This window comes from Triplophysa dalaica, chromosome 14, assembly GCF_015846415.1.
Source record: "Triplophysa dalaica isolate WHDGS20190420 chromosome 14, ASM1584641v1, whole genome shotgun sequence".
NCBI classification, from domain to species: domain Eukaryota; kingdom Metazoa; phylum Chordata; class Actinopteri; order Cypriniformes; family Nemacheilidae; genus Triplophysa; species Triplophysa dalaica.
The window spans coordinates 14,199,632-14,223,299 of NC_079555.1; the positions used below are offsets into that span (position 1 = coordinate 14,199,632).

The following is a 23,668-nucleotide window of genomic DNA, read 5'->3' on the forward strand; positions in this document are numbered from 1 at the left end:
AAAGCTCATTTCGGCCGCCTGTATCCGGGATCTTGTCCTTTCGGTCATGACCCACAGCTCATGACCATAGGTGAGAGTAGGAACGTAGATTGACCGGTAAATCGAGAGCTTCGCTTTGCGGCTCAGCTCCTTCTTCACCACGACAGACCGGTACAGCGACTGCATTACTGCAGAAGTGGGAAAATCCCTTCAAATAAAATCAGGCTTACCTCGTTGCCTTGCAGAAGAAACATGCCTTAAGTGTAGTAGGTTATCGTAAGAATGGGGTTGTCTGTGTCCATTTCATCTTCACATTTTGTTAATCTTCCACCTCTGCCAATTCCTCCTTTACAAATATGTGTGTATTCTTCACAAACTGCAGATTTCCATGCATTAATCCGAGCAGTATAGAATAATTAATTTTTATTACCATTGAATTGAATCTAACGTTAGTCAGCATAGAGAACATCAGGATTTTCTGTGAGAGTTTTGTCTTTGTGCTTTTTTTCTGGCCTGTACACTTTTACTGTTCTCTGGGTAACACACTGCACTCTGACTGAGCCAGGGTTGCCATGGTGACAAGGCTGCTGCTGCTGCTTTTAGCCTGTTAGCTTGTATTGAAGAATTGAATCTAATATACAGTTTGCGTTAATGATGTAAGCCAAATAGAGCTCATGTACTGTTCAGAAGTCGAAGGTCAGTAATTGTTTGATTGTGTGATGATTTTTAGCTGTAGTTCCTAGAAAATAATCTATAATATATTCCTTTAGTGTTTTGGAGGGAAATTTTCGATAGCCGACTGCTAATCCACAGCTTCTGGTCTTCTCAAAAAAGTATTTTCTCGAAGTAAGTCTTTACATGAATCCAAGTTGTTTCTTTCTTGTTTTTATTGTTTGTTGTTGTTATCTCTCGGTCTTACTTTTTGGCTAAATCTTTCCATGTTTTTTCAGGAGCTCATTCTGACAGTGACATTCTGAGAGTGACTCTCTCCCTCTCTCCCAGCGCTAAAAGATGCTGGACATGAACCGCATGCGGTGAGTGAAACTGATGTCTGTGTTTTGTTGACAATGTGCTTTAGTTCAGCCTACCCCTACCCCGCGCGCGCTGTATGATTTTGGAAGTAATTGTACAGCTGTACAATATCTATCTTATATAAATGTGATATACTCTTCAAAATTACGATGTATGCAATATAATCTATAGGTACTCAAGATTAATATGAGATTGCCAGAAAAACCCTCAGTGTAAGGGCCACTTTAACTTGTCAAGCGAAAACGCTAATTAAATAATATAGAAATAGTCAACTTTGAAGTCTTAGAAAGTATAGTCTCAATATCATATTAAACTTCTTCTGAAAGTTGAAAATGAAAATTCCGTCTTCAGTTACTCACCCTCAAGTTGTTTCAAATATGTATTCATTTCTATGTAATAGAGAAATTTGGAAGAGTGCTTTTAACCAAACAGTTCTTGGCCATCATATACCATAGGAGGAAAAATTACAATGGTAACTGTCCCATATATGTTTTTTTCCTGCTATGGTAGTCAGAAACTACATTGTTCCAAATACCTTTCTCAGTGTTCATCAGATCGGATACTTTTTTTATTTTTTGTTTGTTTTGTTGTTGTTTCTACTTAATCTGTATTCATATGTGTGCCCTGTCTTTCAGTGTATGTTTGTGACTCTTGGGATTGCAGCAGCAGATGCTGGAAACAAATTAATGTGTTCAGAATAAACAGGCCCAAGGCATTGTTCTTATGCCACAACAGAGTCATTTTTGGGTGAACAAATTCTTGAACAATCCTAGTAACATCTTGACATTTATCAATCCCGCTACCATCAAATGTTATTACATTTAAAATTGTAAGACTCGAGTAGCCTATCTTATTTGCTACATGCTCAGGGTTTGGTGTGAACTAGTCATTAACCTCCCCACAAACATCTTGACACTGAACATAAATTTCAGCCCTGTTACAGTCAAAGATTCAAGTATCTTATTTGCTACGTGTAAAAGTCCTTAACCATACAACAAACATGTTATGGTAACAGAACCCACTACCATCAAATATGATTAAGAATTCAAATGTAAGACTCTAGTACTGTATAATTGACCTTCATTATACAATTGAAATGGGTAAAATTTTCATCATATGGCCATGGGCGCAACTGCACATTTTCTGAGGAGTATGCGTCTATGCGAGATCAGTTTTGGCGATAAAAGGCTAAATAATTTTTTTGATCCTTTGCTTTTTACAATCGAGATGTAGCCACATTAGAGATGTGCTGTTGAAGAAATGTTCCCTGTGAATAATACATTTATATTGATCTTCAATGTTAGACATTTAGGTTATTCCCTTTCCTTCAACAAAATGATTATTAACATTACTCATTATTACAACAAATAAGACGTCTGACATGATATATTTGCGTTGAATCCTTGTTTTTTCACACTTACTTTAAAACTAATGCTTAGTCTTTGGTTCATTAATATTTAATGAAAACACAACAATAAAAGTAGAACATTTTCTTGTTCTGTTCTGCGCCTCGGGACATTACGTTGCTCAATCCATTTGGTCATGTGACTGTCACAGAGTGAGCGGTTGCGATAATAACTTGATTAAATCAAATATATTTGTTGAACTCGTTTAAAATGCTAGACAAAAATTGTAAATAATAATAATAATATAATTGTATATAAATAATAAGGTGCGGCGTGCCTATGAACCGCATACACTGCTGGCCTTATTTTCATTAATCATTTTTTCATTTCACTCTGTAATTCTCAGTGATCAGGCTTTTCGGGAACACTTATACACCTATACCTGAGGTAATGACATTCAACGAAATAGTAATGAAAGAAACAGACCTCAGGACTCTGCCGTCTAATGAATGTGCGTTCATGGGTGGGTGGATAGGATGGATTGGAAGCCTCTTGCTGCAAGCCCAGGTCTCGTCAATGAAGTTTCCTTCGGCTCCCGAATCGATGAGGGCTGACTCGTAAAGAAGGTGTCTTTAACAGTCAAAACGACCGGTAGGAGGGTGCAGGAGCTCAAACTATGGTAGGTGGTGGTACCGCTCGCCAGGACTTCCCTTGACTTTCGGCGAACGCTGGCTTTTACTGGACAAGAGGAGGCTTGATGCCCTTGACTGTCACAATAGATGCATAATCCTTCATTAAGGCAATGTAGCTTCTCTTTAGCTGAAAGGCGCAGTCAACCCAGCTTCATGGGCTCCGATTCATCCAGGGAGACTGGCATTCTAAGAGGGGGAAACCAGGTGTCTGCCTGAGATCTTGATTAAGCCTTGACTCTGAGATGCAAGTCCATTCTTGCGTCAAGCCGGATGGCTATATCAATGAGTTGTTCAAGTTTGTCAGGGGGGTCTCGAGTGTAAATTTCATCTTTTAAATCACTGGCCAGACCCTCTAGGAAGCGTGCCACAAGCGCTTTGTGATTCTAGTGGCAGGTGGCTGCTAAGGTGCAAAGCAAGACAGCCAAAGACACTAGCAATAGAGGGGAATATAATGGGAAGGAAATAATGAGGGAAAAGGGAACAGGTGCGCAAGAGAGCATAATGGGTGAGTGAGAGCAGCTGTGCGAGAACACACATGGAAGTTACAGTAACCCTAAAACAAAAGAAAAAGAGTGACTAAAGATCAAACCCAAATCCTGACACAGAAAGCTATTTTCCAGTTTTAGTTAATTCATTTTTGCTAAAGAGCCATTGCAAAACTTTTATTATATATATATATATATAAATAATATTTAAATGACTTCAATACTAATAACTTGATTATATAGTCAAAGTCTCACTTATGGTCCCTGTCGGGATCAATTGTTCTTTCCTTCAAAAAGATAACAAGTCCACAGACAACTCAAAAACAGTTAAACAAACGAAACAGTGCATACATCTGGGGCTCATAAAATGATTTCCATTAATCATAAACAATTTACAGATTATTAATCCTCCATTCATTTAAACTTCATTATATCTAACATACAACGATTTTAAGTGCAAGTTCCTAGTAATGTTACTCACCAAGTACTGTACATGTGTCTGCAGACCGATCGGCGAATGTCGGAGATCAGAGTACTGCAAGAACGTTTCGAAGGCACACGGAGCTCTGCTCTCTTGATAATTGCTTTGTAGTTTGGGTCATGTTTTATAAATAGGTAATCTTCTTCGGCAAAGAAGTGAAAACGTACAATATCTTAGTCCTGTGTCAGCCACCTTAGTAGTAACATCAGTTAAAACAAATGCAATTTTCCATTATTTATAGGTGTTAGTTCAGTGGGGATTAACTAATCTGAACAGATACAACAATTGATTACATTTTTATGAAAGATTACTAATACAGTGCATTACTAATAATAAGATTAATTCATGCTATATAGACCACTTTCGAAGACGTAAACAACATTCGTCCAGAAGAACTTCCCGTTTCAGTTTTTTAACACCACACAAACATTTGAACATTTATAACCAAATCAAAATGTTAAACAAATATTTTTATGATTTAATTATGTATGTAAGATTTACAAATGAAATAAATATAAAATCAGAAGTGCCTCTGGACCAGTTTTTAAATCTTGGAAAGTGGTCTTTTGAAGCATTCCTAATTGTCAGTTCATGTTAACTATTGAAGTAAACTAATGTTTTATACTGAAACACTGAGACTGTAACATCTTTTTCCGTGTTAAAAAGACTGTACTTGTTTTGTCGACATACCAGAGCGTCCAATAGCGATTCTAATGGGAAGCGCTCAAGCAGCCTACTGTTTCTATGGTAACCTCCTTAAGGAACTTCTGTTCCGACAGCTTCAGCTGCTACTGTAACTTCCATTACTGTGGGGGGCTGCTATGATATGCTGCTGATTTAGTTTACAGCTCAGAGCGCCCCTTACAAACCATCATAAACTGGTGTAAAGTTTCTATCAAGCAAGGTTTCAGCTCTGGAGCTGCTTTGTATGCAATGTAAAGCTTAAACCCCATATCATCCATTTAGGCATTTGGCATAAGCTTTTATCCAAATGCTTTTATTACATTGGTTTATCCTATACACTTTACATAGGTATTTGCAATCCCCTGGGATCGAACCCACAACCTTGCATTGTTAACGCAATGCTCTTTCCACTGAGCATCATCCGATGTCAACGGAACCCCATAAGTAATAATAACTCTGGACCATTTCCACGGTTAAGAACATATTGTATCTCCTCATCATTTCAACGTTTGTGAGGTAGCAGTCGAGACAGGGATGCCTTGTGTTCTGTAATGCTTATCTTGGATAAAGCATATGGTATTGCGTAATTCAGACAAGATTATATCACCCTGAATAAGAAAATGTGGAAACGGACCAAAGGTTTGGCAGCACAACAGATCAGTCTATTAATAACAATGTCTCTTCCTGTTTCCTTTTCATTTTTAAGTCTACCAAATATAAAAAACTTGAGGTGTTCATAAGCAGAGATAAAAAAAGAAAGTCGGCTGTTTTAAAACAGCTGTGATCTGTAGATCCATCAGAGATGCTGAAGAGAAAATAATGAGTGAATGAGCACAGATGTGAATTTCACGCTCGTTCCTGACAATGAAGATCTCGGATGAATTTGATCTCTTACTGTCGATGAATATAAGGACAACCGTAAGGTTGAAGAGCTTTTACGGTCTTGCAAGAATTCAAGTATTTTTTAGAGACCTGTGTTTAGCTGTATATTCTGGGTTAGTACTTCCTTCAGGCGGCCAATTAAAGAAACCATAAAACATTCTTTCTTACAATGAGAATTGCATTTGTAAATTGTGAGAAACTCTCTTTTTAATCAGTATATAAAACAAATTGTTGGTTCAACTTAAACAAATGAGTTATCTTGTTGCCTTAAAATTTTGAGTTAATTCAACTTCAAAATATTAGTCAACTCTATGACAAATTCATTGAGCTAACTTTATATTTTTAAGTTGAATTATCTTTAAAAAAAATGACAACCAGGTGACTTATTCTTTTAAATTGAACCAACAAAAAATGAAATGTATGGTGTGTGAATGGGTTTTTGACCAATACAGGTTATTTGCACATACCCCATAATAATTCATGTTAAAGTTGCAGTTTACCAAAAATATTCTGTCATCATTAATCATCATTCTCCCGCATGCTTCTGCATACCCCCATTGCTTTGTTGCAAACATCTTTTTGTGACCAATGCAAGATTGGGTACACAATGACTTTTTTGCAATGGGGTTGAACTTTAAACATATAACACTGTCTTTAAACATATTCTGAAACATCTTGACATTTAACATCTTCCGCTCACTAGCATGAAATATGATTTTGCATAAAATTGTAACATTCAAGTGTCTTATTTGTTAAAATCTTTGGGGTGACCTTGTCCTTAACCATCTCACAAGCATGTTATCCTTACAAGCCTGCTACTATCAAATAGGATTATATATTTAATTATCAAGTATCTTTATTCTTTAAAATGTCCTAAATGCACCTTCATTATACAATTGTATGGTTAAGATGTTCATCGTACGGCAGTCATCATTTATAAATGTCACTCTGTTCCTCTGAAATTCAGGTTGTTCGGGTGTACTTATTCATGGATAGAGAGCAAATGAGGGACCACTCCATACGAGAGGCCTTTCAGAGAGATATTTTTATTCAGAAATGTTGCTCTTAGTCCCCCTAGCTTAGCTGTACAGGTCTGACTAACCCCCTCCCACATATACTCCAAAACAACTTTCACAATTTACTCACAGTGCCTGAACCACCCTTGTTAAACAATCACACACACGTGCACGCGCAGACGCACACAAGTAAACGGTCGGACTGTCTGGGCTCAAACTGCATCTGGCAGACCACAACTTGTGTTTACAACACACAAAAAACATGTGTAAATACTCATATCTTGATGTGAAACAGTAGTATTGTCATAAAATACAATTATTAAAAGCTAAAATATATATTATTAAGATCATTTGATGCCGCAGTACTTTGAGCATGCTACTCAATTCGTTCAGATGGTGCTGCGAGAATTGACGAGAGGGATTCCTCCTTCTGTTACATATCTGTACCAAGAGGACGCGCTGTGATGTTGTGATCTATTCTTCTCACGCACTCACGTGATGTGAATTCGCAGGTCAGAGTTCACCAACAATTTTATTTGCTACGCAGCAAAATTTTCCTCAAACTCATCCAAACCTTGTTTGACTGCCTTCTGTAGCAAAAAATAAGATATTTTGAGGAATGCCATTATTTGGAAGTACAAAAATCATGCGGGTTCAAATAAAGGACATAAATGATGTCTGAATGCTTATAGTTGAGTCAACTGCCCCTTTAAGGCAACAACTGCTCATTTACAGTATACAAAACACACAACAGTAATTACTCATAATTGATATGAAGCCTAATCTTATGTTAAGCTTTTCATCCTACAAATGAATGAGGAAATAAATTATACTACAGTAGTTGCTGTGGTATCCACTAAAATTCAATAAAATCCTAAGTAACAACAAGCCCAACCCACCCCACCCCCAACTGAGACCGCACCACTGAGACCACATCTTCATCTCTGTCATCAGGTCTGCACAGATCGAGGGGCTTTGTTTGGGCTTTAGGCTCCATTCTTTGATCCATAGCATATTCTCGGTCTAACCCCTTCTAGCCATGTACCACCAGCTTCAGATCATCTTACTGAGCTTCTCTCTCTTTCTTCTCACATTGTTTTGGGACATTCATGAGGTCTATATACAGTAACAAGAATCTTCAGAGATATACAGTTCACTGTATGAGACCCCTCCCCCATGCTCATTCCTTGATTGATCTGTTTTCTGTGTATAGATTATTGAATGTAATCTTCTCAGCCATATGTTCTTGTTCAAAGATTGATGGAGCTGCAAATTTAGACGAGAAAAGCATTCAAATTTTCTGTTAAGTGTATCAATTTGATAACGCCGGCGTAATTTCTCTACACAGTTGGAACAATCTTGGTACCTCAAATAAGAAGTGTCCGGTCCTCCAAATCTACGAAAGTTTACAGTAAAACGTGAGGGGAAATAATGTTTTGATCCCCTACTGATTTTGTAAGTTTGCCTGCTTATAAAGAAATTAAGGGTATATCAATTTTATGTGAGTGTAGTAGAGTAGGCGGGGCGAGACCGTGGTTCGAGTCCGGTGAGGAATTGTGAATTAGCGCCAGCTGTTCGCACACCGGGCTCGAATCACGTAGGAGATTGGGAGCATGAAAAATACAAACATAACACAAGTTCGGGCCCGGTCCTCTCTCTTCGACGGTCCGGTCGCTCGTTCCTTTTATATGCTCCCAATCTCCTACGTGATTCGAGCCCGGTGTGCGCACAGCTGGCACTCATTCACAATTACTCACCGGAAGCGAACCACGGTCTCGCCCCGCCTACTCTACTACAGTGAGGTATACTTTAACTCAGCGGTTCTCAATCCTGGTCCTCGCGACCCACCGCTCTGCATATTTTGTGTATCTCTCTTGTTTAACACACCTGATTTAAATCTCTAGCTCATTAGAAGAGAGCTTAATGAATGAACCGCGTTCCGATGGACATGTTCCCTGAACTGTGTTCATTGCTCTCTACTCCCTGCACACATGAAATCGGCTGACGTTAATTTAAGAACACGAAGAACAAAACTTACTACGGAAGATTGAAGGGTAATTTAACCGTAATTTTGAGATTTGCGCAACATTATCCACATTTCGAATGGGATTTATGGCAGAATATCTGTGATGTTTACTTCGCAGGGCTCTTATGGGCGTATTAAACAAACCTCCGAAGCGGTAGGAGAAGCATACAAAATATGCAGAGCAGGGGGTCGCGAGGACCAGGATTGGGAACCGCTGCTTTAACTGATAGAAACTGAATATCAACCAAAAAAATCTGGGGAAAATAGTTTTGCATTTGCACCAAAGATTGGTAATGTGCCTATATGGACCACAGATTAGTCCAGTCACTTTAAAACTGTACTCCTAAATCAGATTATTTTGTATATAAAAGATGCCTGCCGACAGAATCTGTATCATCCATTTCATCCTATCCACCACCATGGTCCAGACCAAATAGGTTTCAGGGTTAGGAGTTCAGGGACAAGATTGTAGACCTGCACAAACCTTGAATAGGCTACAAACAGAAGCTTGGTGAGAAGGAGACAACTGTTGTTGTGTTATTTGGAAATAGAAAAAATACTAAATAACTATCAATTGCCCATTGGTCTGGAGCTCCCCGCAAGATTTCCCCAATGAGGTGAAGATGATCATGAGAACGGTTAAAGATCAGCCCAGAACTACACGGAAGAAGCTTGTTAATGATTTCAAGACAGTTGGGACCACAGTTAGCAAGCAAACCATTGGTAACACGCTATGCCTCAATATATTGAAATCCTGAACCACCTGCAAGGTCATCCTGCCCAAGAAGGCCCGCCATGCTCGTCTGAAGTTTGACAATAAACATCAAGATGATTCAGAAAAGGTTTGAAGAAAGTGATGTGAGGGAGAGAAATACTGACTATGACCCCAAGAAAAACATCCCTACAGAGAAGCACAGTGTGGGAAACATTATGCTTTAGGGCTTTATCTCTGCTACGGTTACAGGATGACTTCACCACATTGAGGGGCTGAGGGACGGGCCAGTGTACCATAAAATCTTGGACGAGAACCTTCTCCACTTAAATAGATCATTGAAGATGGATTGTGGATCTGCCTTTAACATTGCAAAGACCCAAAACATATTGCCAAGACAACCAAACAGTGGCGTAAGTAGAGCACATTAAATGTCCTAGCCAGTCTCTAGACCCTAGTCCTGTAGAAATGATGTGAGGCTAAAACTCCAATTTGCTGAGCGACATTCAAGAAACCTTAAAGATGTACAGAGGCTTTGACTAAAATATATCCTGACACATGTGCAAACCTGGTGACCAACTATCAGAAATATTTTACTTCTTTGCTCGCCAACAAGGGTTTCTCCACAAAGTACAAAGTTATGTTTTTCCAGGGGATTTCACTGACTGAAAATCAATTTATAACCATTATATAAAAAAATTCCCTGATGTTTTCATCAGTTAAAATAAACCAACCAGAAAAATTATAAACCATACATTTCTTTGTGAGCAGGCAAACTTACAAAATCAGCAGGGGATCAGATAATTATTTCCCTCGCTGTACATAATACAACAATAAGACAAATCTGATAGATATTATTTATATAATGATTGATTAGCTTAATCTTACACTGTAAAACTTTGTTGTAGTTTTGCAGGAGGTTTGAAAGTAATTTACTGTAGATTTAATTTATGATTTAGTTGTAAACATAAACTTACAAGTTCTTATATTTTCTTTCATGAAACAGGACTGAACATCTTGGGTCACTTTTCTTGTTATGTATCATACTTTAAGAAGTTTTAAATATTTTTACTAGAAAACAATGGCAGGAATGAGACCAGTGTCTTCTTGCTCATTGTTGCTCGTGTTTTAATTTTGGTTAGAGTAAAGTTTAACTCAAATGGAAAACAGTACCAACAGGAAAGTAATTAAACTACAGTAAGTTACTGGCAAACCTGCTGAAAAAGTCAAATACTGTACAGTCACCTGGGACCTTACATTTCTTACCTTACATTTACTGAATATTTTGTCTTGAAACTGAGGAAAATAGAAAGAAAGACGAACATGTTCATATGAACTGTAACTTAGCCATTTATAAAAATCCATATTGATTGTGGACGGTGTGTTTCCATATGAATATACTGAAGACTAGAGTACATGACATATATATGTACACGTGTAGCTAACAATTGAATTTGTTAGCATGCATTGGCTAACATGCATTGCATGTATTTTTTTCCCTGACTAAATGCTACATTTTAAAGTTTTCTTGAATAATGGTATTATTGCTGTTTTTAGAATGTACGTCTGGGATTGGAATAGGTGCAAAGTAATCCATTATGTAATGTGTATTGGTGATACGCTCACACGATTTTATATATAACCTTATGAAATTTAGAAGAAGATTTCTCAAAGCATCAGTACAATTGTGATAAAAGAACAACATGGAGAACGAGAGCCCATGGGCTTTCAGCTTCTACATTTTGTGATATACTGCTACATACTTTCCATTGCAATAGAGAAGAATACAGCAGCATCATTAATATTCTTAAAAAGCATGCTTTAGAAAAACTCTAATCTAATGGTTATAATTAATCTTTATTTTATAACACATACTTCAAACACCAAATTCTGATTGGATAAACCACATTCAAAGAACATGTTCTATCCATAGTCGGATTCCCAGCATATATTGTTTATTAAATCATGTATTCTATTAAAGGCTTGTATTAATGCTTGATTTTCTATTGCCCCAATTATTCTCATCTCTGATGTACTATAAATAAGAATAATAAAAAAGACAAATAAATAAAATAAGAAATCCATTAGATTTTCCTTTGATCAATGTATTTTTTTGCCCCTCACACACACAAAAACAGTATTCCGATATTTGTTTCTTTATTTTTTATTTATGTAAATAGCCTGCATATAATATTATTCTGTGAAAATGACTTGTCTGGTAAGTTCCATCTAAAATGCAAATAAACTCTCCCCTCATCACGACTGATCACTCTTTACAGTTTTTTGTAGAAAGTGTTTGTGTTTTTGAAGTCTGCATGCCTTACAAAATACCCTGTTTAGAAAGTGTACAGAACGTCAGGTTCATGCTTGCTTTAAACACAGTTCTTCGGGTTGGTTGTAAAAGGGAATGACAGTCTTGCAGTATGTATGTGGGCTCAAATCGGCACACAAAACTCAGACATGACGGACAACAAAAATCCTGGAGTCGAGGTGTGAACTTGATTTTACAATGTTCCATACACAGCAAAAAAAAACATTTTGGCATGTTTTTAGTCAAAATATCTTCAAAGCAACATTGCATAGAAATCATGCTATGTATATCGCAGCTGTCCTTCTGAAACCTCGTATCTCCATATTTTGTGATTTGTTTTTGCCACAAATCATTGTTATGAATCAGCCTTGATGCTTGTAGCTGAGATTTCCAAATATCTAACTAATATAACGCATTTAAAATTGCTTGTTAACTTTGACAACACAGTTTTTAATCATTTAAAATGTACTGTGTTTTTTCCTGAAAATAGGCAAATTTGAACATTCAAGGTTTTAATAGGACAGCGACGATATCCAAAATCGAGTTTTACATTTATTCTAAGCATAAAACTGATTAAATTTGTTGATTTATATTTAAAAAAAATCTCAATATTGCAAACATAACTATATGTAATTCCAAGAGAACATTTCTTGAAATCAATGCAACTTTGCTTCTCTTGTTTTAATGATCCTAGGATATTTTTTACTGCAAAACCAAGACAAACATAATGACAGACAAAATGCATCTTCGCAGTGTAGGTATATTTCAAAGACAACAGAGTGTGCAACATTTCTAAAAACCCGATCCGCGGACTCTCCCTCGTCACCAGTATTTTACAGTACTTACTGCAGGTTAACATGCTGTACGTCGACCTCTGCAGTGGTTGTGCTTTTATCTGGCGCATTGGCAAACATGTTGCTCAAATTTTGCAAGCCGTATCACATGCAGCAATGATGTAATGAGTTAGAGGACTCGATATCATAAATACAATACAGAGAAAACATACAAGAGAATAGGATAAAGAAACAAGACACCGCAGCCCACGACTGTGGCCTCCATCGTGGTTAAACACACAAGCATTAGTGTAACTTTGAAATTGGCTCTGTCTTTCTCCTATGAGTCATTGCATTGGAATTCTATTAAAGCTGATTTGCTATGGTTACATTAAGGTGTATGACCTCCCAACAAAGCCCTCTATGTTATTAATTTGCTGGAGGATTGAAGTGCATATGGCTACTCTTTTATCGTTGAGGTACAGGGCGTTGATAGCATGGAAAATTGCACGGTGGAGTTTTAAAAGCTAAAAGAGAGTATACAGTAGGCATGTTGTTTCATGAGTGTGTAGGCATGTGCAGTATAAATATACGGATTCTCATCTGGTTGTGCATCTAACCTTGCTCTACGCATACGCTCGGCTCTCTAGAGAAATCTGGATTCGTATTGCATGGCTATTGCAAGGAAATCTCTCCATGCGAGGGTAAAAGAAGCTGGCCAATCACTACGCAGTCCTCGAGTCCACCTGGAGAGGGTTTTTCCATCACGGATTCTCCTCCAAACGGTTGGCGGAGCCATTGTTTGTCTCTGTACCGTTCTTTCCATCCTTCTCCTCTTGCAAGGTCAGGGGATCTTGGATAGAGAAGGGGTCCGGCGTGTGCTGCCTGAGGTCAGGGCTGAGGAGAGGGAGGTGGGGAAGGAGCGGGCTTTCTTTTAATTTGGCAGCCATTTCCTTAGCGCTACAAGTGGGTGTGTTGGTCTCGTATATGTCGTGAAAGTTGTTGTAGTCGACTTCGTAGAAGCCCTTTTCCAGGGAAAGCACCGGGGTGAAGCGGTAGCCCCACAGCACTTCCGAGTCCAGGTATGAACTGCGTGCCTGACAGGTCATGCCTAGATACACGCAGGGAAATATGGGCGCACATACACACACACACATAAATACAGTTACATACAAAACACATGCGAGCAGTTAGCATTCACACAGTTATTTACACACATACAAAGGATGAAGAAGGGGAGAGAAAAACAGAAAGAAAATTTCAGTATTTTAGAGACAGGATCTTAATGGTTGCCGACATAAGTACAAGTTGGACGATATTTGACTTATAGAGATGCACAGTTATTTATCCTGAATTTTTCAATCTTGGAGTCAGATTTATACATTTTTTTTAAGAAAAACATTCTAATTGACTGACATTTTTTCTTAAATTGAAATAGTTTCTTTTCCTAAAAATGTAAATGTTATCCGCAAGTTTCCTACGCCCCATGATGCTTTGCGCGAAAGATGGGAAAAACTTCCAGTTCAGTGTAAACAAACGCATTTCAAGTCATTCGTTTATAGCAGAATGTGAATTCACAATCTGACAACATTTACAAACTATATCAGCATTCTGACCACTACTTACAAACGAATGGGATGATGAATTTAATATTTGACGGCAGATATTTAGCAACTTCTTAAGTTAATGATTTAGTTCCTGTGACAGTAAACCAGTGAGCAATTTTAAAATTAAAGAGGGTTTTCAATTTCTTTACATTTGTCGATTGTGTGCCATTTAAAGATGTGGTTAATATATCTATTTTTTATGTAAAAGTGCACATGTCATAAAGCTACTGTATCGTGAATCTGCTGATAAACATTATACAAAACTGTACATTATACAAAGCTGCCTTTTTAAATTTTAAAACATTCTCTCGTTTTGTTTGTAAGACGATAAGTGGAAAAATACCTACTTTACATCAAGCATACCAGATGAGAAATGTACTGCACATGATGTGATCTATTTCAACAGATTTGTGTCAAAAAATCTGTAAAATACCGTAAAGAAAGGTCTCGCAAACTCTTTTAAAATATGAGTACATTAAGTCTAAGTGATGTTTAATGTTCGTTATCTATATTTTCATTTGTTTTTCTCTAAATCGATATTTTTTCTGGAATGATTTACTAATAAAAGATCATTTTATGGATGTGAAAAATAAAAAGGCGGATATGATTATTAATACTTTTATGTGAAAATGTTTCTTATTTACATATATTTATAGACGGTTATAGACAACATAAATAAACGCTATGTGGCCCAAACTTAAATTTCAAATCCAAATTGTAAAGGATCAATAAATGTTGAGTATTTTCAATGTAATTTAATAGAATTAATATACAATAAAATACAAATTTTATATGAATTAAATATAAAATACGTTTTTATATTATAAAGACCAGAAGTGAATTTCGGTACAGGCGGTTGAGTCTGATGAAACCATATTTAATTACTGGCTGAATATCAATTCAAGTTACTAACATAGAGTTTTATTACACCCCTGCATTGTTTTGATGCAGGTTTAACAGAAAACCCAGAGAGATGAAAATTATTACGTATATGTATTGTATGATATACAATATGTATTGTATATAATACATACAGAGAAGAATACAATGCATGGTGTTATTGCAAAAAATGTAATCTCAACAGGCCAATGTACCTTACATGGAAAGAAGCGTAAGCAAGGGAGATAATTATAATAGAACCTACATGCATTAATACCATACAATGAGTCTTAAAAGTTAGCGATATTATACAACAACATGGACACTTTTATAACAGATTTAAGAAAATTCAGCAGTAAATGGATCATTGAGTGACAAATTTTGTGTTGCGACAGCTCACTGTTCTCAGACTCGACATCAGTTTGTCCCAGAAGGAGGTATGATGTGTTTGTAAGGCCGGATGTTTTCTATCTCGCTTCTGCGTGTTTCATTTGTTTGCTGCACTTTTTTAAGGTTATTTGAACACAGCTTGATACAGATTTGTTGCCCCATGACTCCAAGTTGTCGTGTAAACTGAGTTAATGTGCTGTGCGCTGCCACTTTCACATCCGTCGCCTTTGTTTTTTATGCTCAAAAGACAGTACCATCAAGTTCATTATCTTTTCATGTGACACAATTACACAAACTAGAACTCCTAGAAGGAAATGCCCCCAATTTGTGTTTGAGTGTTAAAATACTTATACAAAATACTTTTGAAATAATGCAAAACATTGAACAAAACTACACGGTAATGTTTATAATTGTAATAGGTCTCATACAGTATTTCATGTTGCGAATACTGTGTAGTGCATTTTTGTAAACGTTTATACAGATTTAAACACTGTGTTTGGTTTGGAACTTGATTTTTGGTTCCTGAGGTAAAACCGGTCCCTCTGTCATATATTTGGGCACAAACTAATTAAAGATGACAGGGGGTAAAAGTTAAAAATGCTCCAGCATTGTGCCACACTGCCACACGTGTAATACACTGCAACACTGATGGAAACTGAAATGAACTGAACGCTCTCCGTCTTTCGACTCCCCCTGGTTTGCTGCACAGGTTTTAAAGCAGTTGAGAGTGTGTGGGAGCCAGATGGATCACATTTAATATTGAACTTCATTCTCTCTCTGTGCGTGTGTGTGTTGAGTTGGAGAGGGTATGTTGATCTCAATAACCTGGCCATGGTCGGTTTCATGCAAGCATGCTTTCTGAATCTATAAATAAAGGCACAGCACCTAAAGGCCAGAGGTTCCTAAGTCTATTTGTGGAGAACAAAAGTGACACTTAAAGCTGCTGACACAGATGAGCACCGTCATTCTGGGCTGTTCCTCCTGTGATAAGACGTGCTATTAGAATAACTGGTGCAAATCTGTGCTGGGTAACTCAATTCATTGTTCAATTTTCTGTTCATCTATGTGGGGATAAAGATCTAACATCAACATTAAGGAACAGTTCACCCAAAAATAGTCATTCTGTCATCGTTTCTTCTTTTAAAACGTGCATATGAGTCTTTCTTCTGTAAAGAAAAGAAGATATTATGAGAATTGTTTAATGGTTTTGTACACATACATTGGAAGTCAACGAGTTGTTTGGTAATCAACATTCTTTTTTTTACAGATAAAAACACAGGTTTGGTCAGAGCATTTTCAGTTTTGGGTAAACTAATCCTTTTGTGATACATATTGTGACATAAAATATTTATTGCACATGATATGTTCTTGCGGTGGTGCAAAGTAACACACAAAACTTTTGCCACTGGCCTTTCTTTGCTGTAGTATATTCATAATATAGCCATAATTACCCATTTTGGCCAAGTTATGGTCTCTGGAGTGATTAAAAATAAAACTTAGTAAGTTTATAATAAATAAATGAAATACACCTGGGTAATACACAACACTTATATAATGAATCATAAGACAACTGACAGTCACAGCCTTCAGATGACGCCAGAGCACTCCACAGGCTTGTGTGAACTTTAAATAAAATCCAGCACTAACAGTGAGTGTTAAAGTTTAAACTGGCCGATTACACATCAATAACCTTCAAACTGCCTCCTCAGTTCCTCCTTTCATCACCACACCCACTCATAAAACCAGCATTTAAAAATCTATATTAGTAATAGAACATTAATTCAATGCAAGTTCTTATCTGTGGGTTTAAGAGACTCATTAATAGCTAAATGAATGGAAAGTTAATGGGCTTTACTTAAAAAAAAAACACAGATACTTATCTCAACTCCACCTGACATACTTAGTAGACGCCGTTGGTTATGAGCACTCAACGGTCTGTTGTGTTTCTGTTATTCATCAATTTGATGAGAAGACAGGCATTCAAACTTTGACAGGTTATTTTTCTATACTGAAGTAATGATGGAGTGTTATGATCGCTGCCTTCAATTGATTTTAAATTGATAATGTTATCATGTTCGTGACCTGTTTTAAAGGGTCATCTGGTGCGAATATGTGTTTTTGTGTGTCTTTGGTGTGTTATAAGTTGCCCATGCATGTATTAGACATGTAAAATTGCAAAAAAGCAAAGTGTCGAAAACAAAAGATGCATTCTGTATATAAAAGCGAATGCTCACCAGACCTGCCTGATGCGCCTCGTCTAACCACACCCCCATAAATCTAGTTCGTGGTATGAGTTGTCTAAGACTGCTTTGAACCTTAAATCGTGTGAACACATTTCATTTAATCTAAAACAAACAATAATATTAGTTTTAGCACCGTCATATACCCTTTAAAATACAATTCAAAAGTACTGCAGAGTTAAACCTATCTATAAAGTGAGCTGCCTCACCGGCAGTTGTATGATGTTCATGTTTTTGTTACTCCGCCAATATGTCTGTGGGTCGTGTGGATTCCCCTAAAAAATTAAGTAAACATTTATTTAAAAAGTCATAAAAATGTATGCAAATATACTTTGTTTGTCATTTATCTCTGTCAAATGGTATTTAAGAGAAAGGTGCTATTCTTTTTTGTACTAATAAAATATCTTTGATATGGATAAAAAACATTAACGTTTAACTAGAAAAAATGAAAATGTCTGAGGTTGAAAAAAAATGATCATATCTATTGTTTATGTAAACATTGAAATTGGGTCCCACTGACCTTAACATCACACAAGGGTTAAAATACTACTTCTTGGGACATGGGACAAAACACGTCAGCAATTATAACTACTATTAGGTCCAAAAAATATGTATTTTCAATTGTAAATGTTATGAGAGATTAATATTAGAATGCACTTAACACAATTATCCCCTTTAATTGAATCATATTTTTATTATATAAAATCTGCTCTTTGTCTTCTCACTACATCTAAAACAGAGTGTCTCAGAGAAGTGTTCAATCATTTATATAGAAATAAAAAAATGAATGATGAAAAACAGCTTGTTTTATCAAAAACAACAATTAATAATATTTTAAATCAACGCAAGGTTTTTCAATGACATATGTGTGTTTCATAAACTTCAAAGGTGTTTCCCCACTTTTCGTCAGCACCATCAGAAATAATAAAATAATAAAATCAGTGAATATCTGGGGCAGCTTTCACTCTTAAGGACCCCCTTGCCACATTCCATCTCTGCAAAGGACATTAATGTCAGTCTGGCTCTGGTAAGTGGAATAGTTTTAGAATATTTTAAATCCTGATTATAATAGTTCCTATGTCACAACCATGGTATGTCAACACCTCTTCCAACTTCTGAGAAAATTATTGTAAATATTTAGATTATTTTATTCTCCTAGCATCTAGCTTTAACAGAGAAAACAAAATGGCATGAACATGAACTCCATTTGTTTTGTGAAAGAAATGCCTTGTGTGTCAACACCGTGCACCATAAGATTTTCTGACGTCGGTGACGTAAACAGATTTTTGTGAAATTCATTTTTAATTTGATCATATATAAAATAGTGTTACATTTTTCGAATAATGTATAAATTGTAAAATGTTACTTGCAGAGGAATTCAGGAATAAAATTCAGGGAACATAAGGCTGGGGAAGCAGAGGGCTTAGGAACATAGTAAGGAACATTAAATAGTATTGGCAAACATGATAAACATGGTCTTGTGCTCTTTTTGTGTATTTTAGTCCGGATGTCTAGACAACATCTTTCATTGGAGGAGCGTAGAAGGAGGATCATAGAGTATCAGAAAATGTGAAGAGAGCTAGAATTAAATAGAAATTTCTTAGACAGGAGAGACAAAGGTGGAAACAGAGAAAACTAAAGGAAATATAGGATTTTAGTTAAGGACATCTTGATTGCCGTTAAAGATAAAGTTAAAATATTACATAACCCAATTTAACAGAAAGGGAAATCTTAATAATAAATAAATATAAATATACAGATATTATTATTTTTTGTTGCCTCTATCAGCCTTGTTTAATATTAGTGTTTACTAAACTTCTTATAGGTATTGCATAATTTGAGTGAATTTTAATTTGTGTTTTTAGTGTCTGTTGGTGTTGACACACAACAAGTGATGGCAAGGACATCAAAACAAGGTCGTATCAAAACAAAGCTCAGCTTAGTACATGTAATATACATAAATGTAGTTTATAACAAGGTTATATTTTTAATACTGAAATAAGACCACTTCTTAAGAATCAGGTGTCACAACATAACATTATCGATAATAACCATGATACAAAAAACAACATTTATCAATATCGTTTTGATATCATTCATATGATAATATTGGGCACCTGTTTACAATTTTTACCTTAAGAGCCACAGTGGATATAAACTCTCTCTCTGCATCCCTTCACTTACAATTTCTGAAAATGAATCACTGGCCCCAAAATAATTAATGATGAATTTGACTTTATTTCAATAGATATTAGGATAATAACGCTACCAAGACATCTTAGTCCATGATAACCGTGTGACTAAAACCTGATATCGTGCTGCCCTAGGTGCTATACAGAGCTGAGAGTTGTACAGTATAATGGGTGTGTGGGAAATTACACAAAATATACAAAATATAAAAAAAAACATGCAAGGTTCAGGTAATGTTTAAAACTTTGTGAATGATGGGATATATAATTTCAGCTTCATATGTGAGCACTCTGTAACACTCTTTAGTTGGTCTTCTAAGTTTACTACAATGCATTGTGGGATTGCCTTTTCTAAAAGGCTACATGCAACATTCCATTAGAATTTGGCTGAAAAAAAGTGCTGCTCACTAGCTTGTGAAGGGTTCAGCTATTGCATAATGTGACATAATGTGTAGTGTCACGACAGTATTACTAAAGAAAAAAGCTGTTGTTTGTGATCACCGCATTCCAGATTAAGCCAATTCCTAAAATAAAAATCGCCAGTGTTGAAGCGTTTATATTATGCAAGATACATCTGAAAGGTTGTGTTTGTGCCTGGGGGGTTGGCGGTGGGTGAGGGCTGAGCCGAGACTGGGGATGTGAGAAGATTTGTAATGCACCGTTATGCACGAGTTACATAACTCGGGCATCGATGCCCAGCTCATGGGCTGTTAGTTAACATACAGTACAGCCAGAACCCCTCATAAGACTCATCATCCAACAAGCGCTGCAGTCTCATCACGTTCGAGCGAGTTGCCGGCAATACCCCTGAGACTTCCCACAGAACTCCTGACCCTCGCTATTGGACAAATGATAGACTGGGGCAAATGGGCTATCCGTCATCCATGACACGCAGAGGCTAAATTAAAGCATTTCTATATTTGACAAATCAGACGCCAGGTTTGTTTGTGACCTTAGTGATCTCACCATGTCATTATCTCTATATGGCACATCAAAAGAAAGCCATCATCCCTCATTAGCAAGTGGTAGTAGATTTCGATCTATGGGAGATTTGCATGCCAGCAGACCTATTTGTAGGTTTGTCCTGGCCAATAGCACCCTGATCTATACTTGTTCATCGGCCAAGCTGAGCGTAATTTACACACAGCTCTCTTTAGATCGATGGCGTCATAGCCTGTAGTTGTTGACATACTATTAGACATCTTAGACATCTCCACACTGGGAGGTGGAGAACGGGATTACAAAGTAACAGGAATGTTGCTTTCTCGGAGGCGAGTGCTGATTTTACACAATAAAGATGCTGAAACGTCTTAATGTAAAAGTTACAAATATTTTTTAAATCTCTTATTAAGCTTAACGTATTAGTGTCAACTATTAGAGTTCTACCAAAGTAGGTAGAATGGGAGTGAATGGGTGTTGATTTTTTGAAGCTCAGAAAAGTGCATCCATTGATCAAATTACTGCTTCACACGGCTCCGTGGTCTTAACTAAGTGAATCGATTCGTTTGTTTAGGAGAAATATCCATATTGACAGCGCTATTAACGTTGATGTCTATCTTCAATAGGATAGCATCTACTCTGACAGGAGATTTCATCACTGTTATTTTCCAGAAGAACAATCATCCGAGAGATGACGGAAGATAGACATCAACGTTAATTTTGCTGTCAATATGGATATTTCTCTTAAACAAACAAATCGATTCATTTCTGAAGACCTTTTTTGAAGACCACGGAGCCGTGTCGAGCAGTTCTTTGATCGATGGATGCACTTTTTGGAGCTTCAAAAAAACAACACCTGTTCTACCGCTTGTAAGAAAAATGATTTATGGTAGAAAAACTCTGACTGGACTAGCAGAAAAATGTTTTACAGTGCATATGTCTACTGTTTGTAACCGTCTGGGCCGACTATTTCATCGTTATTTAAAACGCTATTCTGTTCTTCATGCCAGTATACTGTATTATTACGGTATAATACATTTCACATTGCATTATAGCGATGCAGAAGTTTTGAAAACACATGCTGATAAAAAAACAGTATACCCTTGAATGCACTGTTAAGTCGCTTTGGAAATGCATCTGCCTAATGAAAATGAAAATTTAAGCTACGCAGTCACACCTACCAATGTTAATTTAAAGGGTCAAGACAGGTTGAAATAGATCTTCAAGAGCACATCTGAATATTTTATAGTATTAAGTACGAATACATTCTATGCATTAGGTTCCTGGATTCCCATTATAAATGTATTAAATGTTATTTTTTGTCATACAGCACTGTTCACCATCTCCTTTTGTGTGCTCTCATTGGTATTCACTGCAAAACAAGCACAAAAAAGGTGCCATCAGACAGCAGCATGTATAATGAATTGGATTTAGAGCAGCGCCGTGTACGCTGTCTGTGGACAAAGGCCTAATAAACAATTTGAATTGCAAACATTCACCTGAGATATCTGATAATCTAAGGGAAATGTTTCAGTATAGGAATGAATCTGCAATTAGACAATAGAGACCTCTTTATTCCCCCAAACAGCCCAGAGAATGAGATCTACTCAAATCAATATTCAACACAGTGTTCTGCAAGGTCAATCAGCCGAGAATGAGATCTCCGGTTAAATTCATCCACCTGCATCTATTCAGCTCTTTGAGTCAGTCACCAGATTACAAACTGTCCATGTTGTCTAAATGGTTAATGTAAAGAGTTTAGCTTGATGATGTTTAGTTGATGATTATGTTGAAGTTAATACTGAAATGAAATCTAATGCTTAAAAAAATCCCCACAGCAATTCCGCACGACTAATTATAATACATTTTAATGATATTATTGTAATGATAATAAGAATTAAACTAATAATAAATATTTTAAATATAATAACAATAATGTATAAACCATTTTATTATTATGATCATAATTATTGTTGTTGTTATCATAATGATAATGGCAATAATAATATTTCAAATTTTCAATTATTATTATTGTTATTATTATCAATATTTAAATTATTATTATAATTATGATTATTTTTATTTATACTGTCAATGCAGAATTGCTGTGGTAATATTTCTGTAACAACATATTATTTATTTATTTTGAAATGTTGAAAGCCAACAATTTATCTTCCTCATTAAACAGGCTGACCGTCATTGAGTTTCACTGACCTGAGGAATGGGAAAAAAAATGCTAATGAAAATGAAGAGTGGAAAAAGAAACGTCTTTTTGCTCCAATAAACTTTCCAAAGGATCACCTGGGGCAGGGTGGAACATACCCAGAGTACCTCGGTCACCTTTCACCTCTTTCCACAACTCCAGTCTGGACAGGTTTACAAGGACATGGGCAGTCAAAATATAGGAGGCTCTTGACACACCCCCACTCATGAAAAAGGAAATATAGCCTTAGCATTAATATTCTAACATTTATCTTCCTGCCAGTTCTTGAATGTTATTTCCTGTAGTCAGCATGCTAACTGGAGGGATGACTCGGCACCATCAGCGAAGAAAAATGAATAATGCCAGTGCGGTTTTGTAAATTTAAATAACTGACCTACAAAATCGTTGAGGTCAACTGGTCTGCAGAGCCTGGCAGTTAATGCACAACTTGCTCCTTGAAGCCATACTGAAAGCCTTAGATTTGCAGAGTTTAATGCAAATCTTCACACTGTCTCTTTTCTCTCATGGACACTGTTACACTTTCAGTCTGGAGTTTAACTGTTTGATGTCAAGGCGAACTGAAAAAGAACAGCTTAAATATTAAGCCTAGCTGGTTTGGTGGACTTATCTAGTCTCCACACCTGGTCTGTGGATGGCTTGAGGAGGGATTGGATAAAGATTGGCACTAGTTTGAAAATCAGCGCAAACCAAGTCTGTCAGCTGTTGAGACCAGCTTAAACCAGCGAAGGTCACTAAACCATCTTAGGCTGGCTTTATCATACACACAAACTGTGCAAATCTT

The 23,668-nt window shown here is 36.6% G+C and overlaps 1 protein-coding gene and 1 long non-coding RNA gene across 6 annotated transcripts in view; one reads left to right on the forward strand and one right to left on the reverse strand.

The window, feature by feature from the left end:
* Positions 1-577: 577 nt before the first annotated feature.
* LOC130435728 (uncharacterized) lies at positions 578-23,644 on the forward strand. The gene is made up of 4 exons (XR_008908843.1): positions 578-675; positions 750-825; positions 930-1,013; positions 22,852-23,644. It is a non-coding gene; the product is annotated as an uncharacterized LOC130435728 (long non-coding RNA).
* Positions 11,401-23,668, reverse strand: part of kcnj5 (potassium inwardly rectifying channel subfamily J member 5) — a 36,056-nt gene continuing 23,788 nt past the window's right edge. For 4 of the 5 annotated variants that reach the window (XM_056766534.1, XM_056766533.1, XM_056766530.1 and 1 more), the window contains one exon: positions 11,401-13,530. In XM_056766534.1, the coding sequence (XP_056622512.1) occupies positions 13,184-13,530 (347 nt within the window). In that variant the 3' untranslated portion in view covers positions 11,401-13,183. The remainder of the gene's footprint in view (positions 13,531-23,668) is intronic. The other variant, XM_056766529.1, reaches the window with a different exon arrangement.